The sequence below is a fragment of the Rhincodon typus genome, chromosome 32, assembly GCF_021869965.1.
Source record: "Rhincodon typus isolate 14 chromosome 32, sRhiTyp1.1, whole genome shotgun sequence".
Classification (NCBI taxonomy): domain Eukaryota; kingdom Metazoa; phylum Chordata; class Chondrichthyes; order Orectolobiformes; family Rhincodontidae; genus Rhincodon; species Rhincodon typus.
Window position 1 is genome coordinate 35921728 of NC_063363.1, and position 17759 is coordinate 35939486.

At 42.6% G+C, this 17759-nt stretch overlaps 1 protein-coding gene across 2 annotated transcripts in view; it reads left to right on the plus strand.

Annotated features, from left to right (window-relative positions):
* Positions 1–262: 262 nt before the first annotated feature.
* The window catches only part of tmem45b (transmembrane protein 45B), a 34777-nt gene continuing 17280 nt past the window's right edge, over positions 263–17759 (plus strand). The window contains exons 1-2 of one of the 2 annotated variants that reach the window (XM_048615467.1): positions 263–447; positions 10023–10218. In XM_048615467.1, coding sequence (XP_048471424.1) covers positions 10044–10218 — 175 coding nt within the window. In that variant the 5' untranslated portion in view covers positions 263–447; positions 10023–10043. Of the gene's footprint in view, positions 448–519; positions 775–10022; positions 10219–17759 lie in introns of those variants that run through there. The other variant, XM_048615466.1, reaches the window with a different exon arrangement.

Sequence of the window (17759 nt, forward strand, 5' to 3'; positions counted from 1 at the left end):
GGGCTGAAAGTTCTCCTCTGTTTCGATGATTCTATAAATGAATAATTTACAGGAGGCACTGAGAAGAATTTCCTGACAGAGCGTTGCTAAAACATTTCATGGGCAATGGATACAATTGTGGAGGAATTCTTTTGTTGATTTTTTTAAGAACCGGTTTGATAAGATGATGGAAGCCATTACGGGTGAGTGAGTGTGCATGTACTGGGTGGAGTTCCACTTCAAGACCAATATTCTGTCATGCCAGCCTAGACCAAATGGTGGCAGTGTTCTAACAGGCTGGCTTCAGGGAGTGGCAAAGTAACACACAGCTCCTTCCTGGGAGGCAGGTGTACCGTGCACCTGTTATTGTGAAACTCGGGAAGATCTGCAGACGTGTGAGGAAGTTAACAGATCAAAAGAAACGAGCATTTCACTTCACAGTACTTCAATAAACTCAATCAAACATTGGTAAGTTTGCAGTATGTGTGTGGACTGTGTGTGTCTGCTGTGTGTGTTTATCAGTAGCTGCCCAGGTTCAGACACTAGAATGTGAGCTAAAGGTCATTGAACTGGACAGAACAAGGAACTTAAAGCATTCAGGGTTCAGACTCTGTACTAAGTTCATCAATTCCATCAGTGTTTTGATTTGTAAAGGAAATGAAGAATTAATTTGGAAGTAATTTAAAAAGTTCTGAAATGGAAACACATATTTGGTATAAAACAAGTTCAAGCCTTTTGAGTTTTGGCTGTGGGACAGCAACATAGAAGCCACCAGCAGCAGGGAGAGTTGCATATGTGAGTACACGCACAATTTTTATGTTCATTATGATTGAAGATAAAGTAAAACGTACAAAAGGTGACTAATTATGTGATAAAGACAGCTTTAATTAACAAATCAAACCATAGCTCTTGCAACTAGTTAAGGTATTAAGACTGAGACAGACCATGTGGGGGTGGGGGCAGATTCAAACTTCAGTCAATGCAGTTTCCATACAGTGAGGTAATTGGAGGAGACTTGTTGGTGAGAAAGGGTTGCTGAGAGCTCAGCCCAAGAGCTGAGTGCACAGTGGAGTTAGTTATAGTGAAGGATCCTCTCAGGTCAAGGGTCTTAAGTTTCTTTTCAGATTAAGAATGAGAAAGATACGGGAAGTCTGAAACTGGGATCTTAAATTGAACATCTAATAGAGGTTTGAGGGGAGCATTTACTGAGAGCAACTGAGAAATAGGTTAAAAGATATAGCCAACATTTAAATAAATAACTCAAAGTTTTCAGGAAAATATCTTGGGGATTAATAACTTCTCTGAGAAAGTGGTCCAGCCATGGCAAAGTAGCAAAATTCAGGATGGTATTAAGTTAAAAGAGTGTTACCACTTTGTTAAAAGATTAGTAAACACAAGGACTTGGAGGGGTTTTAAAATCGGAAAAGGACAAAAGAAGTTGCTGAAGAGGGAATAAATAAAAGAGAGGAAAATCACCACAAAAAAAGAACAGATTTGAAGTATTTCTCCAAGAATGCAAAAAGGGAAAGAGTAGCTAAAATAACTGGGCACTTCATAGGGTGAGGCAGGAGAAATTACAATCACAAGAGTGTTTCAGCACATTAGGGGGCCATATTGTGCCATTATTTTATACCAGATGGGGAATAGTGACAAGAACATTAAACAAATCTTTCACTTTGGAAATAGGAGCAATTCTAATGAGACTGAGGGACCTAAGATAATCACTGCTAGTGAAGAGAAAGAAGTGGAAAAATGAACAGATTCCTTGATTGGCCAGTTATCATCCTAAAATTTTTGTTTTAAAAAGGCAGCTGCAGAGAAAATGCAAAAGTGGATCTCTGAGTCTTGTTCTTCTGGAATTCCCAAGATTCTGGAATGATCCCATGCATTAAAAACAGCAAACGTAACCCTGCAGATCAGGGAAGAAGCAGTTATGGGCCAGTTAGCCTCACCTCAGTAAGATGGAAAATGTTACGATGTGTTCATTTAGAAAGTAGTAACAGGTAATTTAGAAAATCAAAATATGGTTGTCAAAACAGTCATATGAAAGGGAAATCAAATTTGATTAATCTAATATTGTTTGTTGAACATGTGACCAACAGACTTAGAAAAGGATGGGCCAACAGATGTAACATATTTGGATTTTCAGAAAGGAAATCAGGTTCCACACAAGGATTTGTTCAACAAGATTAGGGCTCATGCATTGAAAACAATGTATTAGCATGGCTTAAGGATTGGCCAACATATTGCAGTTGGAATAACCAGGCCATTTTTGCAATGGCTGTGCCACAAGAATTAATATTGGGGCATCGGCTATTTACAAGCAGCATCAATGGCTTAGAGGAGGGAACTGAGAGTGATCCTTTTCTAACCTTACTGGTGATTTCACTGAAATATCCCGTTCTTAGCAGCTTGACAGTGTAGAGTAGAATACAGTAGTCATTTATTTTCACTTGTATTACTTTACAAAGAAAAAGTGAAAAGTGTTTAAGCCGCCATACCATGTTGCCTATATTAATAACAGAAGGTGAAGATTAGAAAAAAATCGTATAAAGAATGAAGACAAAGTCCATCTTAATTCAAATCCCGGCTCTTGGGCTCAAGAAGAAAGTACTACTGGGCAGCTGGAATCCCAAGCCGCAAGACTGTAAATAAGTCGCTCCAAGGGCCAATCTCGTTGCCGATCCTGGGAAAGAGGGCATCATAAAAGCCACCCAAAGGATTCCTGGGCTGCTGGATGCTGAGCTGGAACCACCTCAATGTCGAAGCTGCCACCAGCCTCCTCTGATGTAGCTGCCGAAACTGGGCCCACAAGCTCATCCCTCCACCAGCTGCCTCCTCCACACCAATTCCGCAGTTCTGCTCCAGACTCACCATTCCCCTCAACTCCGTCCTCCAGGTCCCACTCCGGGTTCGCCAATCATCGCCATGCTTCGGACCCCGGCAAAGACGCCTTCATCACACCTTGCGACAAAAAACAGAGACAGAATAAAAGAAAGAAATGAGAAAAAGAAAACAAAAAGAAACAGACGGAGTGGATGATCCCTGGGCACAGGAGCCCAGATGCTGCCTATTCCTTCATCACCATCTTAGAAAAGGTCTGTGTCTCGGTCTGAGAAAATAATTCTCTTGGCTGGGAACCAAAAACATGATGTCAGGGTCTTGGCTGAAGGGTCAGCCATTGAGAAGAGTCTCAGGAAATCAAAACCTATATTGTACAATCAGGTAAAGGAAGTTGAAGGTCAAGATCAGCCATGGATATCACAGTAGGCTGAATGGGCTAAATGGTCTAATTCTGCTCCTATTTCTTGTGTTTCAGTGCTTGCTAAGCCCCAGTATCTGGCCCTGAGAGTTTTCACTTGGATAATAAACATGAAAACATTTCTATTGCTATTAAACTTGCTGGAAATTATATTGTGCTTTTAACAAATTTGGAATAGCACATCAGGTCTTCCACAAAGCTGGAGACTAATAACTGACATTCTCATATAAACAGTGAACACATGAACACAGGAAGAAAATGTATCCATTGGAGTGGACTCCACCCAATCAATAGGATCAAAGTTTACACAGGAAGGATAGATATGTGGGAAGAACTTTAAATCAACAGAGAGGGAGGAGATTAGAAAAAACAATAGTTAAACCTAACAATCTAAAAATAAGATAAAAAATAAGAATCAATCACAAACAGTGATTGTGATAGTATCCATGTTCAGAACAAAGTATAGAAAGTGATAACAAACATAGCTAGCAAAAACAAAATAGAAATTATGAAATTGAGGAAACCGCTTTGGATACTATTGGCAGGGGCGGGTGACCTACCAGGGGAAAGCCATAGCAGCCAGGTCTCTGGCACTGAGCCTGGCCCTGTGGCTCGGAGGGGAAGGGGGTAGAATAGGAGAGCGATAGTTATAGGGGATTCAATGGTTAGGGGAACAGACAGGAGATTCTGTGGTCCCGAGCGAGATTCCCAGATGGTATGTTGCCTCCCGGGTGCCAGGGTTGGGGATGCCTTAGATCGAGTCTGCAGGATTCTTAAGGGGGAGGATGAGCAGCCAAAAGTTGTTGTACACATCGGTACCAATGACACAGCTAGGAAATGGGATGAGGACCTGAAAAGTGAATATAGGGAATTAGAATTGAAGCTAAAAGCCAGGACGAGCAGAGTAGTAATCTCAGGATTACTACCGGTGCCACGGGCTAGTGAGGCCAGGAATAGAGACCGAATGCAGCTGAACACATGGCTACAGAGCTGGTGTAGGAGGGAGGGCTTCAGATGAAGGTAGGACCTGTTCAGGAAGGACGGGTTGCACCTGAACTGGAGGGGCACCAATATCCTGGGCGGGAGGTTTTTTAGAGCTCTTTGGGAGGGTTTAAACTAGTTTGGCAGGAGAATGGGAACTGGAGCTACGGATCAGAAGATGGTGTACAGGCAGATACAGCATGCAGAGAGCCTGTGAGGAAGGATAGACAGTTCATAGGGCAATGTTGCAGTCAGTGCAACAGGTTGAAGTGTGTCTATTTTAACGCAAGAAGTGTCAGGAATAAGGGTGACGAACTTAGAGCATGGATCAGTACTTGGAGCTACGATGTTGTGGCATTACGGAGACTTGGATAACACAGGGGCAGGAATAGTTGTTGGATGTTCTGGGGTTTAGAGGTTTCAAAAGAAATAGGGAGGGAGGTAAAAGAGGTGGGGGACTGGCATTGCTAATCAGGGATGGTATCACAGCTGCAGAAAGGGAGGTCGTGGAGGAGGATTTCTCCACTGAGTCAGTATGGGTGGAAGTCTGAAACAGGAAAGGAACAGTCACTTTATTGGGAGTTTTCTATAGACCCCCCCAGTAGCAACAGAGACACTGAGGAACAGATTGGGAGGCAGCTTGTGGAAAGGTGCAGAAGTAATAGGGTTGTTGTCATGGGTGCCTTCAACTTCCTGAATATAGACTGGAACCTCCTAAATGCAAATAGTTTGGATGGAACAGATTTTGTCAGGTGTGTCCAGGAAGGATTTCTGACTCAATATGTAGATAGGCCAACTAGAGGGGAGGCCATGTTGGATTTGGTGCTTGGCAACGAACCAGGCCAGGTGTCAGATCTCTCGGTGGGAGAGCATTTTGGTGATAGGGATCACAACTCCCTGTCCTTTACTATTGTCATGGAGAGGAATAGGAGCAGACAGTATTTAATTGGGGGAGGAGGAATTACAATGCTATTATGCAAGAACTGCGGAGCACAAATTGGAAACAGATGTTCTCAGGGAAATGCACGACAGAAATGTGGATGTTATTTAGGGAGCAGTTACTAGATAGATTTGTCCCACTGAGGCAAGGAAGGGATGGTAAGGTGAAGGAACCTTGGATGACAAGACATGTGGAACAGCTAGTCAAGAGGAAGAAGAAAGCTTACTCAAGTGGAGGAAGCAAGGATCGGACAGGGCTGTAGAGGGCTACAAGGTAGCCAGGAAGGAACTGAATGGACTTAGGAGAAGGGGGATACCATCACCAGACACATAATCACCTGCCCATGTTAATAGCATTCTGCAGGGACCATTCCCTCCAGGACACTCCAGTCCACTTGCCTTCCATTCCCAATAACTCTTCATACCCCATGTAATTACAGAAGGTGTAATTTACTTCCCATTTACTTCCTCTCTTTTCACTATCCAAGGGCCCAGATACACCTTTCAAGTGAAGCAGTCTATCTAGTCTACTGCATTTGCTGCTGACTATGTGGTTTGCTCTAAACTGGGGAGACAAAACGTAGACTGGGTTACTGCTTTGCAGAACACCTACACTCTGTCTATAAAAGTGACCCTGAACTTCCTGTTGCTGCCACTTCAAAACACCACCATGTTCCGCGCCAACATTTCTTTCTCAGGCTTGCTGCAGTTCTCCAGCGAAGCTCAATGCAAATTTGAAGAACAACAGCTCATCATTTGCCTTACATCACCCTACATCATTCAAGACTGAACAAGTTTAACGTTTTAAGAACATGAACACCCTCGTCTACATTCATTATCCTTCCCACTATGTCCATATCTCTCTGTCTTTTTCTCTCTCTGTCTTTATTTCCCTGGGCCCCATTCACTTCCTCCTTTCCCAGCTATTTTCAGTTCTGATAAAGAATCACTGGACTTGAAATATTAATTCTGATTCACTTTCTACAGATGCAGACAGACCTATATTTCCACCATCCACAGTTCTTTGTGTATTTTTTTTAATTTGTTTCCTTATTCTGTCCTGCACGAGCCACAACAGTTTGAATTTAAAAAGTTCCAAATATGTATAAAACAAATACGAACTAGCTTAATGCAAATAAAAGCTACTCAAGTAAAGTTGTAAAGATTATTAACAAAAGATTTAAACTGTGGAAATATGTATAACTATCTACCCCTTTTGAAACCTAACACTCAACCTCAAATTCTGCGGAAAATAATAGAAAATTCTGCAAAAGTGTTATTTTAAGAATACTTTGGCAAATAACAGTTAAATTCAGAAAAAAAAAAACAGATTACTGTATAGGTAAAGTCTCTTTGCACACAAGCTGGTGGCTCTGGGTCTCTTTTGGGATCAATTAAAGCTGCTTAACTTAGGTTTCTGTAGGAACCTTCCTTTTGTGGTGATGAGGTCTTCCAGTGGGTTTCACCTCTCAAAATTTGAGACGGCTTTCACAGAAAGATAGAGGTCAAAGGCTACTCCTCCTGAGGCAAATTATCTCAGACTTTGACAGTGTTCAAAAACTGAATAGCTTTATTACACCCACAAACATGTTCACGTGACATCTATCAGAAGTATTGTCAACTCAGTGACTCCTGTCAAACAGCTTGTCTTCTTTGCAAATGCAACGTTTTCCTTGTTTCAGCCTGTCTCCTTTCCTTTGCAAAGTTTTAATTCCAAAAAATCCACAACATATAGATACAGCCAATTAATGATACTCTAAATTAATATATCAGATAAAACATTCTCATTACACTGAAAAACCTCTGGGTGAAACTGTTTTTCTTCACATCTCCTCAAAACCTTCTGCTCGTTATTTTGAATTTATGACCTCTGGTCATTGATACCCCCATCAAGGGGAATACTTTTCTTCCTGTCTACCCTGTCTATGCCCCTCATAATTTAATACATCTCAATCATGTTCCCTCTCAATCTCCTCTGCTCTAAGGAAAACAATTGCAGTCTGTCCAATCTCTCTTCATAAGTGAATCTCTCCAACCTGGGCAACATCATGGTAAATCTCTTCTGCACCTTCTCCAGAACTATCACTACTCTCCTATAATGTAGATTCCAGAATTATGCACAATACTCTAGCTATGGCCTAATCAACATTTAATATAGTTCCAGTGTAATCTCCCTTCTCTTAAACGCTATGCCTCAACTAATAAAGGGAAATATACCATACGCTTTTTTAACCATTTTATCCACCTTTCCTGATACCTTAAAGGATTGGTGTACATGCACAGCAAGGTCCCTCTGATCCTTCCCAGAGTCCTATCGTTCATCATGTATTCCCTTGCCTGTGTTTGTCCTGCCCAAATGTATCACCTTACATTTATCAAGAATGAATTCCATTTGCCACTGATCGTCCCATCTGACTACCCCGTCTATATCCTCCTGTAATCTAAGACTATCTTCACCACTATTTACCACCCCACCAATTTTTGTATCATCTGTGAACTTATTGATCAGCCCTCTAACATTCAAGTCTTAGATGATAAACAGCAAGAGACCCAACACTGACCCCTGTGGGACTCCACTGCACACAGTCCTCCAGTCAGAAAGACCCTTCAACTATCATCTCTACTTCCGGCCACTCGGCTAATTGTGGATGCAATTTGCCAAATTTCCTTGGATCTCATGGGCTCTTACCTTAACAAAAGCCTTGCTGAAGTCCAAATAGACTACTTCAAAAGCATTACCCTCATTTACACACCTGGTCACCTCTTCGAAAAATTCAATCAAGTTGGTCAGATATGAGGTCCCCTTAATAAAACCATACTGATTGTGCTTGATAAATCACTTCCTCTCCAAATGCAGATTAATTCTGTCCCTCAGAATTGATTCCAATAGCTACCCCACCACAAAGGTTAGACTGACTGGCCTGTAGTTTCCTGGTTTATCCCTTGCTCCATTCTTGAATAATGGTTTCACATTGGCTGTCCTCCAGCACCTCTCCTGTGGCCAGAGGGGAATTGAACATCTTTGGAAGCGTCCTTATTATTTCCTCCTTTGCCTCACTCAAGTAACCTGGGGCACATTTCAACCAGTTCTAGAGATTTATCTAGTTTTAAGTCTGCCACAGCACTCAGAACCTCCTCTCGGCGTATGCTAATCTCTTTAATTGTTTTACAGACCATCTCCCTGGTTTCTACCTATCTATTGTCCCTCTCACTCGTGAACACCAACAAAAAATATTCATTTAGAACCCTACCTACATCCTCTGGCTCCACACACAAATTAGCACTCTGGTCCTTAATGGACCCTACACTTTCCCTCATTATCATTTTACCCTTAATGTACTTTTAAAATCATTTTAGGATTTGCTTTTATTTTAACTGCCAGAATCCTTTCATGTCCCCTTTTTACTCTCCTAATCTCCCTTCTAAGTTCCCTCTTGCACATTCTACATTCCTCTAGGGCTTCTGCTGTTTTGAGCACTTGGTATGTGCTATAAGCCTCCCTTTATTTCTCTCAATTCAATGATGTGTATCCCTTGATATCTGGGTTTCACATTTGATCATTCCACCATTTTTTTAATTGGAACATGTTAGCTCTAGCTCTGTACTCTCCATATTTCATTCTTGAATGCACATCTCCAAGGTGGATATGTCAATGAAGTCAGGAGAGGTCAATAATTAGGGAGATCTGGAAAACATTGAGCAAAAAGTAAAGTATTAAGTAAAAGTATAAAGCCTTTAATTTTCACATAAACTGAAAGAAACAAAAGTAATCAAGGCAATTAATTTATAGAATATATTTGGGATTGTTTCTTAGAATAAAGCAAACTTACAATGGTGTGCAACAAATTGAATCTAATTTCGAGTAACAAACTAAAATTAGCTAATGCCTGGATGATAGGGGAACATTTTGTGAATAGTGACCATAATACAATTAAAGTTGATTTTACATTTGAGAGGGAAAAGTGAGAGATTGACAAAACCAGGCTTTAAAGTTAAGCGAGACTAATTTTAAAAGCCTGAGATGGTAACTGAATGGAGTGACCAAACTGAACAATTAATTGACAAGTATATAGACAAATGTGTATAGATATCATTCACAGGAGTATTTGGTATAATCCAAAGACAAATTATATCTCTAAAGGCAAAAGATAAATATTTAATTTAACTTGAATGGCCAGTTGATTGAACAGCTTGGCCCCAGGTACATTACTTCCACAGTATTTACAGAGCTGGAAGAAAGAGTCAAATATAACCATTCATCAAAAGCAAAATGCTGCAAATACTGGAAATCTGAAACAAGCACAGAGAATGCTGGAGAAACTGAGTAGATCTGGCAGCATCTGTTGAGAAAGAAACAGAATGTTCACTGACTTAATGGCTTCCAGATGAACTATTCCTTGATTTTAAAATTCCCATCTTCTTTCCAAATCCCTTCACAATCTCAACCATCTGGATCTCTGTGATTTCCACTAGCTGCAGTCACCTCCATGATCTCCTCTAATTCTCCCGAAATGAACACCCCAGATATTAATCGCTCCTCCATTGTTTGCCATGCCATCAGCTCCCTGTGTCCTAAATTCTAGAATTCCCTCCTTAAACATCACTTCCTCTCTCATTTCTTTTATGATGTTCTTTAAAGTCTATTTTGTTGGTCACTTATCCCAATATCTAGCTCAGTGAAAAATCTTTGCTTGATGATATTCCTGGGAGGTACGTTATTATTATGTTAGTACATTAAAGATGCTATATAAATTGGAAGTTGTTGTTAGCAATGGTTAATCCCAGTGCTGCACATAATGCAAGATTAATGTGGGCCTGGACTCTCGCAGCCAACAATCTAATGGAAAATCTGTCTGTACAGGGTTTGAGTCTAAATCAACTCATGGCAAATTTCAAAGGACATGCTCTGCCAGGCAGCTTCTTCCTGCTCTTTGGACTCTGGTGGTCTGTAAAGTATCCACTCAAATTCTTACTGAAGAAGAAGAAATCGTCCCGACTGTGCTTTGAGCGGGTGGAATTCGCTGAGGGGATAGCCAAAGCTGTTTTCTCACTGGTGGGTGAGTATTCTCAGTCTTTGAGGAATTGTTGCTGCCAGAGAAGGGACTGATCATATGGTGAGGAAGCTGGTATTTATCATCAAAGTAGCTGTTTTCACACCCCACACCCTCCCTCACACACTCTTACCCTCACACCCTTCCGGCCCCTCTCACAAACTCACCCTCAGACACTCACTCACCCCTCACATCCTCCCTCAAACCCTCTCAGACTCACACACTCCCTTTCACCTTTACTCACAATCTCACATGCTCACTCTCACCCTCCCATCCTCCCTCAAACCCTCCCATACCCACACCCTCCCTCAAACTCTCTCACACACCCTCTCACCCTCACTCACACCTTCTCAACCTTACACCCTCTCACCCTCACACCCTCCTTCATACCCAATCTCACCCTCACACACACTCATGCACAAACTCACTCACAAACTCCCACCCTCACACACTTACCCTCCACCCGACCACACATACTGTCACACACCCTCTCACACTGACATCCACCTTTCTCATACTTAGAATCATTCTAGTGAATCACTTCAACACTCTCTTCAATGCATGTGCATCTTTCCTATAATGTTCCTCCACTGGACACAATACTCCAGGTGATGTCGACCAAGTGTCTTGTACAAGTTCAACATCATCTCACTTCTCTTGTTCTCTACGTTCCAATTGATACAGCTGAGAATATTGAATGTTTTATGAACTGCTCTCTTGTCCTGTCATCTTTCTGGGAAGAATTGGGAAGTTTCCTTTAGATTGAAAAACAGCTAATGTAACTCCTTTATTCAAAAAGAGGTGGGGGGGTGGAGAAGCAGAAAGCTGAAAACTAAAGGCCAGTGAGCTTAATATCTGTCACAATCACAAGTTACACGAAACCAGGTTATAGTCCAACAGCTTTATTTGAAATCATAAGAACATAAGAACATAAGAACTAGGAGCAGGAGTAGGTCATCTGGCCCCTTGAGCCTGCCCCGCCATTTAATAAGATCATGGCTGATCTTTTTGAGACTCAGCTCCACTTACCCACCCACTCACAATAACCCTTAATTCCTTTACTGTTCAAAAATTTATCTAGCCTTGCCTTAAAAACATTCAGCGAGGGAGCTTCAACCGCTTCACTGGGCAGGGAATTCCACAGATTCACAACCCTTTGGGTGAAGAAGTTCCTCCTGACCTCAGTCCTATATCTGCTTCCCTTTATTTTGAGGCGATGCCCTCTGGTCCTAGTTTCACCTGTTAGCGGAAACAACCTCCCTGCTCCACTTTATCTATTCCCTTCATTAGCTTATATGTTTCTACAAGATCTCCCCTCATTCTTCTGAATTCCAATGAGTATAATCCCAGTCTATTCAGTCTCTCCTCATAATCCAACCCTCTCAACTCTGGAATCAACCGAGTGAATCTCCTCTGCACCCCCTCCAGTGCTAGTATATCTCTTCTCAAGTAAGGAGACCAAAACTGCACACAGTACTCCAGGTGTGGCCTCACCAGGACCCTATACAGCTGCAGCATAGCCTCCCTGTTTTTAAACTCCATCCCTCGAGCAATGGCAGACAAAATTCCATTTGCCTTTTTAATCACCTGCTGCACCTGCAATCCCACCTTCAGCGATTCATGCACAAGGCCACCCAAGTCCCTTTGCACAGCAGTGTGCTGCAATTTTTTTACCATTTAAAACATAGTCCATTCTACTGTTATTCCTACCAAAATGGATGACCTCACACTTATCAACATTGTACTCCATCTGCCAGACCTTTGCCCACTCACTTAGACTATATATATCCCTCTGCAGACTTTCAGTGTCTTCTGCACACTTTGCTCTACCACTCACCTTAGTGTCATCTGCAAATTTTGACACACCACACTTCGTCCCCAACTCCAAATCATCTATGTAAATTGTAAACAATTGTGGTCCCAACACTGATCCCTGAGGCACACCACTAGCCACAGACCGCCAACCAGAAAAACACCCATTTACCCCTACTCTTTGCTTTCTACTAGTCAACCAATCCTCTATCCATGCCAATACATTACCTGTAATACTGTGCAACTTTATCTTATGTAGCAGCCTTTGGTGTGGCACCTTGTCAAACGCCTTCTGGAAATCCAGATACACCACATCCACAGGTTCCCCATTGCCCACCATGCAAGTAATGTCCTCAAAGAATTCCACCAAATTAGTTAAACATGACCTACCCTTCATGAACCCATGCTGGGTGTTCCCAATGGGACAATTTATATCCAGATGTCTTGCTATTTCTTCCTTAATGATAGATTCAAGCATTTTCCCCACTACTGAAGTTAAGCTAACTGGCCTATAGTTACCTGCTTTTTGTCTACTTCCTTTTTTAAACAGTGGCGTCACATTGGCTGTTTTCCAATCTGTGGGAACCACCCCAGAGTCCAGTGAATTTTGGTAAATAATTACTAGTGCATTTGCTATTTCCCCCATCACCTCTTTTAGTACCCTGTATGTGTTTTCTTTCATTCTGATACTTTCCTTTATTTGGCATCTGGGGGACCACCCCGAAAGATAACAAAGAGATGAGGAAAAAAAAATGCAAATAGTGACCACTTCATCTGACAAAGGAGCTACACTCCGAAAGCTTATGGTTTCAAATAACCCCGCTGGACTTTAACCTGATGTTGTGTGACTTCTGATTTTGTTCACCCCAGTCCAACACCAGCACTCCCACATCATGTCTGTCATAAGATAAATGTTAGAAGCTATGATTAAATATGTTATTAACAAGGCACTTGGTTAAGTTCATGGTAATCTGGCACAGCCAACATGGTTTTGCCAAAGGGAAATCATGTTTAATTAATTTACTGGAGTTCACTGAAGCAGCAGCTTGTACTGTACGTGGAGGGGAACTAGTGGATATATTAGGTTTCAAGAAGACATTTGATAAGGTACCACTTCAAAAGTTATTGAGGAAATTAAAAACTCATGATGTGGCGAGTAATATGGATAGAAGATTGGCTGGCTATCAAGAAGCAGAGTGCAGAAATAAATGGGTTTTCAGTCTGGTAGGATGTCACAAGTGGTGTGCCACCTGGGTCAGTTCTGAGACCTCAATTCTTTACAATTTATAGAAATGATTTGGGTGAAGGGGACTGAGGATATTGTAGCTAAATTTACTGATGATACAAAGATTGGGAGGAAAGTGGGTTGTGAATAGGACATAAGGAGCCTACAAAGAAATATAGAAAGGTTCAGTGAGTGGACAAAGATTTGGCAAAAGGAGTACAATGTGAAAAAATGGGAAATTGTCCATTTGGCAGAAAAAATAAAGAAGAGACCATCAGACCACAAGATATAGGAGCAGAATTAGGCCATTGGGCCTATAGAGTCTGCTCCACCATTCAATCATGGCTGATATATCTTTGCTCTCTCTCCAAATCTGTCAAAGTCCTTCTACAGTCTCCCTGCCTCCTCAACACTACCAATCCCTTCACCTACCTTTGTGTCATCTGCAAACTTTACAACAACGCCTTTAGTTCCTTCATTCTGAACATTAATGTATAAGGTGGCTCAGTGGTTAGCACTGCTGCCTCACAGCGCCAGGGACCCAGGTTCAATTCCACCCTCGAGCGACTGTCTGTGTGGAGTTTGTACATTCTCCACGTGTCTGTATGGGTTTCCTCCAGGTGCTCCAGTTTCCTCCCACAGTCCAAAGATGTGCAGGCTAAGTGGATTGGCCATGCTAAATTACCTGTAGTGTTCAGGGATATGTGGCTTAGGTGGGTCATAAGGGGGTAGGTCTGGGTGAGATGCTCCAAGGGTCGGTGTGGACTTGTTGGGCCGAAGGGCCTGTTTCCACGCTGTAGGAATTCTATGAACGTGAATAGTTGTCATCCCAGCACTAACTCCTGCAGAACTCCATTGGTCACTCGCTGCCATCCTGGGGAAAAAAACCTTTTATCCCTACTCTCTGTCTTCTGCCAGTCAGCCAATCCTCTACTCATGCCGGTACCTTGCCCCTAACACTATGGACTCTTATTGTATTTAGCAGCTTCCTATGGGGCACCCTATCAAAATCCTTCTGGGAATCAAAATAGATCACTTCCACTGGCTCTCCTTTGTCTAACTTGCTTGTTACCTTCTCAAAGAATTCTAACAGATTTGTCAGGCATAACCTCCCTTTGCTGACTCTGCCTTACTTTACGATGCACTTCCAAGTACTCCGCAATCTCATCCTTAATAATAGACTCAAAAATCTTACCAAGGTCTTACCTATGAGGTCAGGACAACTGGCCAATAGTTTCCTGTTTTCTGCCTCCCTCCCTTTTTAAACGGGGGTGCTCCATTAGCTATTTTTCAATCCTCTGGGTCCCTCCCTGACTCCACTGATTCTTCAAAGATAATCACCAGTGCTTCCACAATCTCCTCAGCTATCTTCTTCAGAACCCTGGTGTGTAGTCCACCTAGTCTGGTTAATTTACCCACCTTCAGCACGCTGACAATAATTTTCAGTTCCTCTCTGGCCACAGGAAAGGTGTTGGGGGATTGGAGGACAGCCAAAGTGGTACCATTATTCAAGAAGGGAGCACGGGATGAACCAGGAAACGACAAGCCAGTCAGTCTAGACTTGGTAGTGGAGAAACTATTGGAAACAATTCTGAGGGACAGAATTAATCTGCTTTTGGAGACACAGGGATTAATCAAGAACAGTCAGCATAGTTTTGCTAAGAAAAGGTCCGATCTGACCAATTGATTGAATTTGTCAGAGATGTTCAGGTGTGTAGATGAGGTCAATGTTTTTGATGCAGTCTGTTAAGACTTCAGCAAGGATTTTGTTGAGGTCCTGCTTGGGAGATCTATAGTAAAGGTAAAAGCCATTGGAAATTTGATTCACAATTGTCTGAGTAGCACAAAGCAGAGGGTGATGGTTGGGGAGTGTTTCTCCACATGCAGTCTGTGCTGTGTCCAGTGGGGTCCCACAGGAGTCATAGAACCCCTACAGTGCAGAAGGACACAATTCAGCCCATCAAGTCTACACCTACCCTCTGAAGAGCATCCCACCTGGACTCACCCTTCTACCCTATCCCTGTAACTCCATATTTACCATGGGCTAACACACCTAACCTACTGGACAGTACATGCAATTTAGAGTAGCTAATCCACCTAACCTGCACATCTTTGGAAACTGGGACGAAACCAGAGCACCTGGAGGAAACCCATGCAGGCTCAGGGAGAATGTGCAAACATCACACAGACAGTCTCCCAAGGGTGGAATTGAACTTGGGTCCTTTGCACTGTGAGGGTGCAGTGCTAACCACTGTGCCAACATGCTGCCCACGTTGGGGGCCCATGTTGGGGTCCTTGCTGTTTGTGGTAATATGTGATTTACACTTGAATGTTGGAGTGTCGATCAGTAACTTATCAGTAAGTGATCTATATCGATACAAACATCGGTGGAGCGTCAAAAAGTTACAAGAGGAAATAAACAGCTGATAGGTGACAAATAGAATTCAATCTGGATAAATGTGAGGTGCTGTGCACACACACAGTATCACACTGGCCCAACATTAAATCTGTGTTATAGACAAATACACACTCTGTCACAGTGACCCTCACACACAGAGTGCCATACCGATTGCATTTAAATGTCCCATACTAACTCCTCACACACTAACACACTGTCACAGTGACTCTGCACACACATTAACACAGGGTTACGGTGACACAGTGGCCTTGCAGATTTACTAACACACTGTCACAATAGAACATTCCAGCAAAGATACTGAAGACTTGTAATCCAGAACTTGCCACTCCCCTGGCCAAGCTGTTCCAGGACAGCTACAATACTGGCATCTACCTGACAATGTAGAAAATTTTCTGGGTATGTCCTGTACATAAAAAGCAGGACAAATGTAACCCGGCCAATTACTGCCCTATCAGTATGCTCTCAGTGCTATCAAGCAGCACCTGCTCAGCAATAACCTGCTCAGTGATGCCCAGTTTGGGTTCCACCAGAGTCACTCAGCTCCTGACCTCATGACAGCCTTAGTTCAAACAAGGATACCAGTGCTGAATTGCAGAGCTAAGGTGAGAGTGTGTCAATTGTTGACTTCCCAAAGCCTGTCTATCATCTACAAGGCACAAGTCAACAGTATGATGGAATATTTGCCTAGAGGGGGAGAGCTCCAACAACACTCAAGACGCTTGGCATTAACTAGCACAAAGCAGTCCACTTGATTTGCACTACATCCACAATCATCCACTCCCTCCATCAATGACACTCAGTAGCAGCAGTGCTAATATCTACAAGATGCACTGCAGAAATTCACCAAAGATCCTGAGATAGCACCTTCCAAACCCACAAACACTTCCCTGCAGAAAGACAAGAACAGCAGATACACCATCACTTGCAAGTTGCCCTCCAAGCCACTCACCATCCTGACTTGGAAATATATCGCTGTCCTTCGCTGTCGCTGGGTCAAAGCCTTGGAATTCCCTCCCTGTGGATATTATGGCTACAGCATGTGGACTGCAGCGATTCAAGAAGGCAGCTCACTACCATCTTCTCAAGGCTAACTATGGATCGACAATATGTTCACATCCCATGTGTGAATAAAAACAGATTATTTTTGAAAGTAATGCCAGGGGTTTTCCCAAGAGGATGCAGATTCTGAGTGTTCTGGCTCTGATTCCCACCATGCAGGGCAACATTAGGGTTTAATTTGAGGGTAATCAATTGCAATTTTGATAAGGGTTAAAAAAGCATGTAATGAAGATGCCTGGTGAGCTCAGTCAGTCCAGAACCAAACTTTCAATCAGAGGTTCTGGGGTCCACGTACCTGGCTGGGTGCTGTTGGAGTCAGGTGGCTCAGTTGGCTGGACAGATGGTTTGCGACACCAACAGCATGGCCTCGTGGCTGAGGTCACATGAAGCACTCTCTTTCTCAACAAACCCCCCCACCCACCAACCCCATTCTGAGGCATGGTGACCCTCAAGTTAAACCGGCACCAGCCTCTGTCTCCCTTATAAATATCAGAGACTACAGTGACTTTACTTTTTAAAGAAATGGAACCGTAGCAGAAATGAAATTGTGGACACTGTAACACTCTTCAGGAAATTATTGGGATTCAGGGCAGTTGATGAAAACCCAGAAGTCGTGGTCTGGCCCCTCAGGTACAGAGTTTAAGGCCAAGCTGAGTCTCTGCCTCCAGCAGTTTCTTTCCTTTTGCTGGTAATCTCAGTTCTGGTTTGTTTAGATTATGTTCTTACTAAACTTCCTGAATGGAAACCTGGTCTCGGTCAGGTGACTACAGTACTGTTCTCGTCAGTTTTTTTTCTGATAGTTTGGGGCCATTGTCAGGAAACAGAGTTCAGGTGTCACTGATTCACACACGGTCTTTGATAAACTACAGCTTTTCCATCCTGTCCCTGAATTTCAATTTGGGACTGAAAGAGTCAAAAACAGTACTGTGAGAGCAGTCATTCAAATTTATCGTTAGCTACAGGAAGGATAATTTGCACATTAATTATTTGCATCACTGTCATGCAAGTAACAGTCACCTGACCTCTCAACTC